Below are 12,240 nucleotides of genomic sequence, written 5' to 3'. Positions count from 1 at the left end.
GCGAAGGTGTTGGACTGGGAGCCGGGAGATCCGGGTTCTAGTCCCCACTCGGTCATGGAAACCCACTGGGAGACTTTGGGCCAGTCACAGACTCTCAGCCCAACCCTCCTCACAGGGTTGTTGTTGTGAGGATAACATGGAGAGGAGGAGGGTTATGTATGCCACCTTGGGTTCCTTGGAGGGGAAAAAGGCGGGATATAAATGTAATAAATAAATAAAATGTTGCTAAAGCTCAAAATAGGCAACGAGGCAAAAATGGTGTCTTTTCCATTTGGACCCTTCTGCCTGCAAAATGCGCGCCCCTGCTTTTGTGTGTCCTGAACATGGCTTTAGGTCAAAGGGTCCGCCTTTCGTGAGGATCCTGCATCTTAGAGCCATCCCATCAAAATTGCAGGGCAGCTCCCGCTCCATCCACGGCAGCTCCAGGGATCAGACGCCCGTCTCTCACCTCCCTGCCAAACAAACCTTTAGACCGCCGGATCCTGTTCCTCTCTAAACACTGGATGGAGAGATAAGCTTAATCTTCCCGGCTCAGCCGGCATGGAAACCGTGATCCCCGCAGCCTGGAGCCGCTTCCCCAGAGCGCGTGTGTTGTGGGCCGGGGGCTTTACGGACACAAAGCAAACGGGCCGTTCCACACGCAGGGAAGCGGGAGAAGCCGGTCGGCAGGTGTGATCGCCTGAGCCCCTTTAAGCCGCCTCGCCTGACCGAGGTGGCGGCCGTAGGATCCCCACTCCGCTTGGAAGCCGGGCGGGCGGAAGGAGCAGACGCAGACACGGCCGCCTGCAACGGAGAGAGCCCCTTTGGGGGGTCAAGGAGGAGCAAGATATGGCAGGATGGGGTGGGGGAGTGGCTGACCTTCCACCAAACGTGGTACGCAGCCCCCTGTCCCTTGAGGAGAGGAGGCAGGAGGGGCGCGGTGGCAGGGCCTTATGGGGAACGTGCAAACACTCGCGTGTTGCACCGCTGCGTACGCCGTGGTCGCCCTCTTGATTCTTTCCCCCCTATGTCGAATGTCAAAGGCGTTGAATGTTTTCAGCCAGAGGGCCGGATTTGATTTCAGGGCAGAATTCCCCCAGCCTTCCAAAAACAACGAAACCCAAATGCCTGTGTATTTTAGCTCAAAGTTCTTCCTGCAAGGAACGAAATCTTTGAGAGGCACTCCATGGGGGGGGGGGGGGGCAGGGAAAGCCACACGAAACCGTCAAAGATCAGTGGTCAAAGAAAAGGGGCAAACAGATGCAACTCAACACACCCCGATGTAAATAAATCAATACATAAAAATAGCCAGGTCACTGCCAAGTTCCAGATGCAAGTCTTCCCGAAGGCCAAAGAACCGTAGACAGACAGAAGCCTGGACAAGGAAGCCCCAAACGGACTCCGGATGTGCAAAGCCGTCCAGGGTTTGCGGCCCACACCTGAAGCCTTGAGAAGATGCTGTTGCCTCAGGCCAAGGTGGAGGGTGGGCGGCACCGTTTCTAATAATCAGCCATGTCGTTACGGAATCTTTTTATCCCTGTAATATTATTGCGCTTCCAAGATTTAGAAGGGAACGCATTTGTGTGTGCGCGCGTCTGCGCGCGTGCGCGTTTTTAAAACGCCTCGAAGTTGCGTCGCTAAATGTCAAACCTCTCTCTCGCCCACCCCCACCCTGAGCTGGCTGCACAATGGCGGGTTCATCTCGATGAACTCACCTGGTTTGGAGAAGAAACCCTATTCACGGTTTAATTGAATATTTGAATAATCTTTTCATTCCTGCAAGGCATAAAAGAATGTTGTCCAAATAACAGCGTGTTCGGCTCGCTTCATTGAGAGACCCGGCGACGGCTGCAAACTCCGTCCTGACGACAATGCAGCCCCGCGCGCAGGGAGAGCTGCCGGGGACGCTTTTCTATGCCCTCAAGTGTTCTTTGCATTCAGAGCTGCTTTTGTTTGCCGGAGGCTTCTGATAAATTGCAACCGCTTAAGGGAATGCAGGCGCATAAAAGCCGCTCTTGGTCCCCTCCCCTGGAGTGGCTGCGCGGAGAATGGAAGTCATGCGGGCGCATGGGAGGTCAATCCATTAAGCTACTATTAAGCCCTTCTAGAGAACAAAGCTAACCTGTGCCGTTCTCATAAATATTGCTGTTCGGAGAAGCTCTAATTTTAATTAAACTTCTTTACCTGCTCAGGAGAGAAAATCTATTTAGGCTCAAAGGATGGCCCCCTCTAGTGCTCGCCGGCGGGGGGCGTGCGCGCGGGCGCGGGCAAGGATGCGCAAGGATTGTGCCACGGCCAAAGGGTGGGGGAAAGGAGAATTATTTTTTTAAAAAAGCAACGACAGGAAAATTCTCTTGTTAAGAGCAATTATGGCCTATTCATAATAAGGGAGATGGATTCCGTACAGCTGAGCCTGTGAAGGGGAAAACGCTCTCAGCGCGCAACCGGAGGCGCCAGGAGAGAAAAGTTGGCCATGGGGCACCAGCAAGGCGCGGACGGCAGTAACCTTTTGTTCCTGTTTTTTCTCCGGGAAGCTTCAGCAGAGAAAGAACTACCGGGCGGAAGTTTTTAACGCAATGCACCAAAAAAACAAAGGTTCAGAGGCATTGATGATTGTTCGCCGCTGAAGTGAGGCAGAAACGTATCACTTTATTATGGAGCAGCTGGCAAAAGGCAGGGCACAGGAGCGGCCTGGCGGAATTTCCTTCTTCCAGAACCCCCTCTCTGAAGGGCTTAAAACAGGGTCAAGAGTGCCATCGAGCATGCACAGAGGGTCTTTTAGAGCCAAAGTCAGCAGGGCAGAAAAGATGGAGCGTTTGGCTTCGTCAGAATCCCGGCTTTCGGGTTTGAAAAAGACGCAGAGGGGAATTTCTAACCGCTGTGGCTTGGAAGTCCTGCTGTTATCTCAGGAAGAGATGAAGATTTCCAGAAAGTTTGGGCCGGGGGAGAGATGGGGAGGGAGGGAGGGAGGGAGGCAGAGAGAGAGAGAGAGAGAGAGAGAGGTGGGGAGTGCAGCTTCAGTGCCCTGCAAGGCCTCTTGCAACCCGTAAAAAACAAAAAACGGAACAATTGATGTAAAATGAGACCGGGGGGGATTGCAGAATAAATGCCTTCATTTGCCAACAGGTTGCAAAATCCAGCTTGAAGAATCAGGGCTGCTCACTGCACTGCCATCCTTTCTCCCCTGCCCCACCCCTGCAAGGAGCCCAAGCCTCAGCCAGGCAAGATCCTACTTCTGCCACCATTTTCCTTTGGGGGACTAAAATGGTGGCCATTTCCAGAGAACAGCGGGAGCAGCAGCTGCCCCAAGATCACTGTTCGACCTTCACCCAGGGATCGCACCAAGGCCGGGGGCGACGTCTGGAAGGGGAGGCTGGCAGGGGCCGCTCCGGTGGCCCAAATCCCCAGCTGCGGGCAGGAAGAGACGGAGGATTTTAAAACGCTGAAGCGGGGGCTGAGCATTAAGTGTGCACCAGCTTCTGATGCAAGCCCAGCCTGTGTTACACTTTCCCTCGACCATATTATGTCTAGGTGAGAAGTGAAGGCGTGAACATCTCTGTGTCCCAGGCAGGGTGGTAATCTCATATAATCTGCTACCGCCACCCACTACCAAAGCGGCCCCAAATTCCTCTGACGCAAATCCACCCCTCTGTCCCCATGGAAAGAGACTGTCAACAACAGAGCATGTTTTGCAAAGGCCCTATCGAGTCGTTTTGGGCAGCAGCGGGCAAAAAAAACGAGAAAAAGGGGCCCAGGCTGATCAAGCCAGGCTGGTCCAATGGCTGCAAATAAAAGCATTCACACACACCGAAGTCACAGAGCTGAAGAGCAATGCTGAAGAGACGTAAAAATCTGTAAGTCGAACGGTCAAGAAATGGAACAAGACAACCGTCGGAGCAAGATGGGGAAGATGGACACATTTCGGGGAGTTTTCCCCAAACTTGCGTCCATCAGATGTTTTCAGTGATAACTCCCAGGATTCCTGCCCAGTGGCCACGTCAGCTGGGGCAGGTGGGAGTTGAAGTCCCCAATGGCGTGGAGAATGTGGCTAGGGAGACATTTTTCTCCCTCTCCTGAAATACTAGAAGCCGATGGGGTCATATCCCATGAAGCTGATGGGTGGGAGATTCAGGACAGAGAAAAGGAAGGACTGCTTCACACAGTGCAGAGTTGAACTATGGAACTCGCTGCCACAAGATGTGGCGATGGCCACCCATTTGGATGGCTTTCAAAGGGGGTTGGATAAATTCCTGGAGGAGAAGGCTATCAATAGCTACTAGCCCTGATGGTTATGTGCTACCTCCTGCATCCAAGGCAATAAGCCTGTGTGCACCAGTTGCTGGGGAACATGGGTGGGAGGGTGCTGTTGCACCATGTCCTGCTTGTTCATCCCTGGCCGATGGCTGGTTGGCCACTGTGTGAACAGAGTGCTGGACTAGATGGACCCTTGGTCTGATCCAGCCTCAGGGCTCTTCTGATGTTTTTAATAGTGGGGGGACCAGTTTGGGCACGGCTGATTTAGGGCAAACCCTGTGCAAATTCCGACAGAATAAAAGTCCTGCAACTGCTAGCATGCCCGAGTTGTAGGCCATTTATTTATTTATTTATTTATTTATTTATTTATTTATTTATTTATTACATTTTTATACCGCCCAATAGCCTAAGCTCTCTTTTATTCTGTCGAAACTTGCACAGGGGTGCGCCTTTCGGGGACGCAGTGCTTGGAGGACAGAACTAGGGCAGGGACAAGAGGAGAAGGTGAAAAACCGTGGGATGGAAGTTGACACCTGCTTCCTCCAGCGCAGAGGGGAATGGAAGCGGCCTTGTGAAGCAGGCTTCGCAGGGGTGGAGGACACGATCCGCAGCCAGCCCACACCCTGTCCCGGGGTGGGGTGGGGGTGTACTTTAAGAGAGTCTTGCTGGTAAAATGAACAGGCGTGGGAAGAACCGTGCTCCGCTGGAACAGAACCGAAGCAGGGGTATCTTTTCCCCCCTGTTCTTTGAAAACACAATGGCGGTAAGAGAACAACATGTGCTGCCAGCCCAGCCTATGCAGATCAACAGATGAGCCCAGTTGGGGGCCACCACAGAGTGGTCCCCACAGAGCACCCCTTTTTCCAGATGCCCTAAAGCTTCCTGGTGCAGCCTCCATTGGGGCTCCTTCCCTTGCTAATCGGGGTCACTGGCCCATGTCGTCCCCCCACTCCTCCCCCCCAACTTACCAAGGCTGAAGAGAATTAGGAATTTCAAGCAGACGAACTCCTGCTTGTCCACCTGGAGGGAATGCATGTGGAGCACCAATTCTTGCGCCCTCAGCACCAAGTTGTTCAGGATGGATCCTGCCTGCGTGGCAATTGTCGACATGTCCACCTAAGAGAAGGCGAGACAGGCAAGGATCAGGGCCTTGTCAGGGGGAGATGGTGACCAGAGAGTTCAGGGGCTCCATCTTTAGGTCTCCATCCTATTCACGACTGCCCAGGGAACCCCAAAATTGAGGCAGACACCCCACACACACACACACACACAAACACACTTTAAAAAAAATTATTTTATTTTTTTTGCACACAAAATGGAACCAGAGCTGCTACAGAATGCCAAAAGGGTCAAGGGGGGTGTTCGGGGGGGGGGAGCAAAAATGCCCCCCCACAAAGTTTCCTGCCTCTGCTCTAAGCACGACACCGCACTGACAGATTGTAAGCTCTGGTACTTTGTACACCAAAGGTGGGGGGACGGACCAGTTGATACTGGACTCCAACTCCCATCAGCCCCAACAAGCATGGCCCATGGACAGGGATGATGGGAAGAGATGTGCAGCAACGTCTGGAGCGCCACCCGTGTCATACATGTATAGCGTTATGCACATTCATGCTGCAAATGAATGAGAATACCAAAAAAGGCAATTCCTTAACATATTATTAAAAAATCATATTTTTAAAAAACCCAACCATCATTCATAGAATCACAGGATCAGAGAATAGCAGAGTTGGAAGGGGCCTGTAAGGTCATCTAGCCCAACCCCCTGCACAATGCAGGAATCCACCCTAAAGCATCCCTGACAGGTGGTTGTCCAGCTGCCTCTTGAAGGCCTCTAGCGTGGGAGAGCCCACAACCTCCCCAGGTAACTGGTTCCATTGTGGTACTGCTCTAACAGCCAGGAAGTTTTTCCTGATGTCCAGCCGGAATCTGGCTTCCTGTAACTTGAGCCTATTATTCCATGTCCTGTACTCTCTCTCTCAATCTCTCTCTCTCTCTCTCACACACACATGCACACACCGGTCCCCGCGTACCTCCTGGCCTGTCACCAGCACCATGCTGTGCTCCTTCCCATACTGGACCTGGCGGAAAATGTGGTCAAAGACCAGTAACTCGCTCCAGCAATTCTGCAGCAGCTTCATCTGGTCCCCGACCTGGAAGGAGGAAGAAAAGAAAGAAAGAAAGAAAGAAAGAAAGAAAAAAAGAAAAGTCTGAGAAGCATCCAGGACTGGGCTGGATTAACACTTCCGCTGAGCGAGCTCAAGAGGACGTCCCAATTCCTGAACGAAAACAGCTTAGACCTCCACAGAGCAGCCACGGAGTTTGAGAACATGAAAACAATCCCTTCTAGGAAAATGGGAGACAAGCAGGGAGCAAGTTTTATATATCCAATGGATCTTTTCTGGTGAGTTAGGAGAAAGGGGGGGTGTCTTTGTGGTCCCAACACCTACAGCAGCCTTCTTCAACTTGGTGCCCTCCAGCTGTGCATCATGACACACATCTGGAGGTTACAGAGTTGAGGGAAGCTGAGCTAAAGGATCAAGCAGAGCTTGGAAGCGAGATGGAATCTTCCTCTGCTATAGAATGAGATCTACAAAGTGGGAAGCAAAGGGGACTCCGGGGCCCAGCTGCCACCCCCTTGGGGCCCACACCCAAGCACCCACACAGCCATGCAGTTGCCTACAAACGAGAGTCCAAGAAGGGTCCTGAAGAATCAGGCGGCTGCCTTCTGCTGAGTCAGACCCTGGGCCCATCTAGCCCAGTATTGACGACACGGACCGGCAGCAGCACTCCACAAGTTCAGGCAGGAATTTCTCCCAGCCCTCCCTGGAGATGCTGCGGATCGAACCTGGAATCTTCTACATCAAACGGTGATTCTTCCCCACTGAGCCACAGTCCTTTGCTTTAAAATAAACCAAGCTTCTATCTAGTCCATAGGCTTCTAAATAAAGGGCCGAATTAAACGGGAACAGCAGAAGCTGCCTGATACAAGTCCATCGAGTCCAGTATTGCCAATACTGACTGGCAGCAGCGGCTCTCCCCAGGTTTCAGGCAGGCGTTTTTCCAGTCCTACCCAAAAAATGTCAGGATTCGAACCTGAGACTTTCTGCATGCAAAGCAGGCACTGACACAGGCCCCTCCCTAAAGGCCTGTCTAGTGCAGCATTCACACAGGGGCCAACCAGGTGTCTGTGGGAAGGCCACAAGTAGGACATGAATACCGACGCACCCGCCTGGGCGCAAGGGGTCCGCTAAGCGGAGGCTGCATCAAGGGGTCATCCCCACCCCCAAATAGTCAGTCGCCTCTCCTTCCGTCGTGCCGACTTCCGGCCAAAGTTCCCAGCCTGTTCCACACAAGTGTCGAAACACACATTCCACATGGAGAGACCACCCACAGCGGGTTTTCTGTTCTCCCCCTCATTCATAGATGCATTTATTTTCAGAACGCTGCAGTTCTTGGACAGACTTTCACCAGCCTTCCCATGGGGGGGCGGGGGGGGCAGGCTTTTCACTTCTGCAAATATGGACCTGGGAGAATGTTTCAGATCTCCAAAAACTGGCATCAGCACCAAGCCGCCGCCCCCCCCACACACACACCGTTATTTTTTTTCCAGTGGAAGCTGGCGACTCCGATGTCAGCGGGGCAATGAATCCGCTCCGGGTTTCAGTCAGAACTCTAAAGAAACTGTCCAAGGTGCTTCTTACCTTTAGAGTTTTGCCTGGTTCTGGCTGAAACCCAGAGCGGATTCACTGCCCCACTGACATCGGAGCTGCTGGCCTCCACTGATTTTTCTCTGAGCAGCGCCGGGCAGCGGGATCCACGTGTCATTTTCCCACAATGCCCCTGACCTAGCATCACTCCAGAGTATTGTGGGAAATTAAAAGGACGGCCACTCCCAGATATCTAGCCCAGCTCAGAGCCCAGCCATGGCAGCCAAATGAAGCCCACCCATAGCCCACTGGAAGAGGAGGGGCTACCAGAGCTCCACCCCTCCCCCCTCCCCAAAAAAACCTGGAGTGAATAGCTTTGGGAGAAAACATAGATTTCCACCCAAAGCTCAGTCCTGGATTAATAAAGGAGAGCGTGCCTCTGAGCACATGCAGAACGACCCGTGTCTCATCCTTATTCAGAGAGAAGGAGAGTGTGGGGCAGTGTTTAGAAGAACCAGAGGGAGATGAGCATCGAATAACAGGTCACAAAGGAGAGGTGCACGTTCTCAGGATGCAAAATAGATCTGCAGGCAAGAAACCGAACGCGTTTCGGCCCGTCTTTTATTTTGAGGCCTTCTTTGCGGGGTAGAAAGAACTGTCTGCAAAAAAACCTTCCCAGCAAAAAGGGGTGGAGTCCAAAGACCAAACATAGCCATGTATTTTAGCTGAATGCTTTTACTGCCAGCAATACTAAGGGCGCAATCCTATGCATTGTTTAGACAAGGAAAAAGGCCTACAACTCCCAGCATGTCCCAGCCAGCCTGAGGACAGGCATTCCGATATTTTAGGATGGAGAAAACCTGCACAAAAGCAAGGAACTCACCAAATGATTCGGGAAGGGAAGGGAAGGGGTCTTACATTGTATTTAATGTTGTTCCCTGCCTCGATTCACAGGGAAAGGCAGGTAAGAAATTATTATTATTAATTATCATTATTATGATTATTCTGGGGAAACTATAGAGGGCCATAACGGATTTCCCCGCCCACCCCAGCTCTGAGGCTCTGCAGATCTTGTGCGAAGTGTAGGATTAAGACTGGAGAGACCCGGGTTCAAATCCTCCCACAGTCATGAAGTCCACAGGGCAACCGTGAGCCAGACTATCTCTCAGTCTAACCTACCGCACAGGGTTGTTGTGAGGATAAAACAGGGACAGACACACACACACACACACTCTCCATGAAAGCTGCCTGTGAACCGCCCAGAGAGCTTCAGCGATTGGGTGGTATAGAAATTAAATGAAATAAACAAATTAACTTCCTCGGTGAGACCTGAAGGCGCAATTCAGATTTGCAGACTTTCCGAGTGTTCTTCTGCAACCGTGAGAATGTGCAATGCGTCTCCTTCAACCTGCGACACGCGTGTGCGCGCACCTGAGCGAGGGGGCTGCTGTGCAGAGGTGCCAGCTGCCACGCCGGCCGTAGGGACCCTCGGCTCCCCGGCCCTTGCCACAAAACAAACGCCCTTCCTTGCACGCAAGGAGGATTCAAGAAGGACGCAGACAAGCTGGAGCGTGTTCAGAGGAGGGCAACCAGGATGATCAGGGGTCTGGAAACAAAGCCCTGTGAAGAGAGACTGAAAGAACTGGGCATGTTTAGCCTGGAGAAGAGAAGATTGAGGGGAGACATGAGAGCGCTCTTCAAATACTTCAAAGGTTGTCACACAGAGGAGGGCCAGGATCTCTTCTCGATCCTCCCAGAGTGCAGGACATGGAATAACGGGCTCAAGTTAAAGGAAGCCAGATTCTGGCTGGACATCAGGAAAAACTTCCTGACTGTTAGAGCAGGACGACAATGGAATCAGTTACCTAGGGAAGTGGTGGGCTCTCCCACATTAGAGGCCTTCAAGAGGCAGCTGGACAACCACCTGTCAGGGATGCTTTAGGGTGGATTCCTGCATTGAGCAGGGGGTTGGACTCGATGGCCTTGTAGGCCCCTTCCAACTCTGCTTTTCTATGATTCTATGAAGAGGCAGCAGCAGCCGGGCACGGCACAAGCACACAGCGGGTAAAGCCGCCTTGTCTCAGCTGCACACTTATCCGCGGTGGGTCGCCTCCCCGGGCTGAAAATCCCAACAGATCCTTAACAGAGTATCTGTAGGGCACGTCCCCCGTCCGGCAGCATGAGGGGAGGGAGAAGGGCCCCTTGTTTGCTGGACAAAAGAGCCAGTGTCTCCCAGGTTGGATACATTGAGACGTTTGGACTGTCCGTTCCTCCAGCCGGCAGGAATGCGGAGCAGAGAAAGAGGCCGGCCCCCGTTAACTCCGCCGTGCCGGGACTCACCGGCTATTCATGAGAGGGGCAAGGACAGGTTTGAGGCCCCCGGCCACGCTTTGGAAGGCAGCATCACGGAATTATAGATGCTTGGGGGAGCGGCGTGGCCAGGACGGGGTGCCTGGAGAGAACCAGTTCTCACCACCACCAATGCACCCTCGCTCTCTTAATCTCTCTCACGCACACACACAGCCCCGTAACAGCAATAACGTCCTACCTTACTGAGCTGTTGTAAGAATTGCTGAGATTACATTTAAGCAAACGCAAGTGACGCCCGTACATTAATGCAATGTGTCTTTGTGGTGTTATGGGCGGGCCCAGCAAACCCCCAGTTTCCTGGCCACTAGTGCTGGGTACCTCCAGCTCAAGGGGACTGCCAACACGGAGAGACCAGGCGCCCGGGTTCACCGACAGGAACGCTCGTGCCGGCAGCCGCAGAGGGCATCAGCGGGGGTGTGCGTGGATGTGGGCTGCAAGCAATTATTGGCCCCAGACCACCTTGCTTCCTTAGGCAAAGACAAGATGGCATCCTCCCCTTAAGAACATAAGAAGAGCCATGCTGGATCAACACAAGAGGTACTGGTTCCTCTCTATTCGGCCCTGGTTAGGCCTCCTCTAGAGTATTGCGTCCAGTTCTGGGCTCCACAATTCAAGAAGGACGCAGACAAGCTGGAGCGTGTTCAGAGGAGGGCAACGAGGATGATCAGAGGTCTGGAAACAAAGCCCTTTGAAGAGAGACTGAAAGAACTGGGCATGTTTAGCTTGGAGAAGAGAAGATGGAGGGGAGACATGATAGTACTCTTCAAATATTTAAAAGGTTGTCACACAGAGGAGGGCCAGGATCTCTTCTCGATCCTCCCAGAGTGCAGGACATGGAATAACGGGCTCAAGTTAAAGGAAGCCAGATTCCAAATGGACATCAGGAAAAACTTCCTGACTGTTAGAGCAGTACGACAATGGAATCAGCTACCTAGGGAGGTTGTGGGCTCTCCCACACTAGAGGCATTCAAGAGGCAGCTGGACAAGCATCTGTCGGGGATGCTTTAGGGTGGATTCCTGCATTGAGCAGGGGGTTGGACTCGATGGCCTTGTAGGCCCCTTCCAACTCTGCTTTTCTATGATTCTATGACTCTAAGACCTGCCTGGTCCAGTGTTCTGTTCAACTAGATGCCCCAGTGGGAGGCCCACAAGTAGAACATGAGTGCAGTCACGCAATAACACACCTGTACAAAAGCAATATCGCAATAGCACCTCCCACCAGTGCAGCAACACTGGTACAATAGCTATAGTACAATAGCACCTCCCAATTGTGCAGCAGCGCTCCTACAGTGGAATAGCCCCTCCTGCCGCGCAACAGCAATGGTGCAACAGCAAACGAGAGGCCTGCCGCCTTTGATTCCAGAGGTAACATGCAGCCAGCGTGACTAGCAGCCATTAATAGCCTTTGCCTTCTCAATGAATCCCCTTTTCAAGCTGTCCAAGATGGCGGCCATGACTACATCTTGTGGTAGTGAATAGTACAGATTCCAACTGGACGCGCGGTTGAATCTTCCTTCGCCAGTTGTGATGGGATTGTATCGGTCATCACGCCTGAGTGCAGCAGGCCAACTTAGGGCCGCAGCCCGCAACACAGACAGCTCTGTCTGTTCTCCGTCCCTGAGCATATGCTGCTCAGGACAACTGCCACACTCGCCCAGTGACAAGGCCGGCCGTGTGACGGGGCTGCAAACTATAACCGGTTTAACTGGTAGATCAGTCGACAAAAGCTTTTGTAGTGTAAATATCGTGTGGGAGGAGGAAAGCCACGTTAAAAGGAGCAGGGCCAGGAGTCAAAGGTGATTTGGCCACTTGGTCATCACAGGGAGTGGAGAATTAGATTCATGAACCTGGTGGCACCTTAAATACTAGGAAATGTATTATGGCATAAGCTTTCTTGGACTAGAATCCATTTCATCAGATGCATGTTGGCAGATTTATAGGCACCTGCTGAGAAGGGGAGCTGGGATAGATTGTAAACAGTGAGGTG

The 12,240-nt window shown here is 52.4% G+C and overlaps 1 protein-coding gene across 1 annotated transcript in view; it reads right to left on the bottom strand.

Annotated features, from left to right (window-relative positions):
- Positions 1-12,240, bottom strand: part of NR5A1 (nuclear receptor subfamily 5 group A member 1) — a 35,865-nt gene that overhangs the window by 584 nt on the left and 23,041 nt on the right. Inside the window, exons 4-5 of the mRNA XM_063144594.1 lie at positions 6,267-6,386; positions 5,202-5,349 (exon numbers count right to left, since the gene is read on the bottom strand). Coding sequence (XP_063000664.1) covers positions 5,202-5,349; positions 6,267-6,386 — 268 coding nt within the window. The remainder of the gene's footprint in view (positions 1-5,201; positions 5,350-6,266; positions 6,387-12,240) is intronic.

Source organism: Elgaria multicarinata, chromosome 19 (genome assembly GCF_023053635.1).
Source record: "Elgaria multicarinata webbii isolate HBS135686 ecotype San Diego chromosome 19, rElgMul1.1.pri, whole genome shotgun sequence".
Lineage (NCBI taxonomy): Eukaryota > Metazoa > Chordata > Lepidosauria > Squamata > Anguidae > Elgaria > Elgaria multicarinata.
Note: the sequence above shows the minus strand (reverse complement) of the source record. Positions and strands in the feature narration are given on the sequence as shown.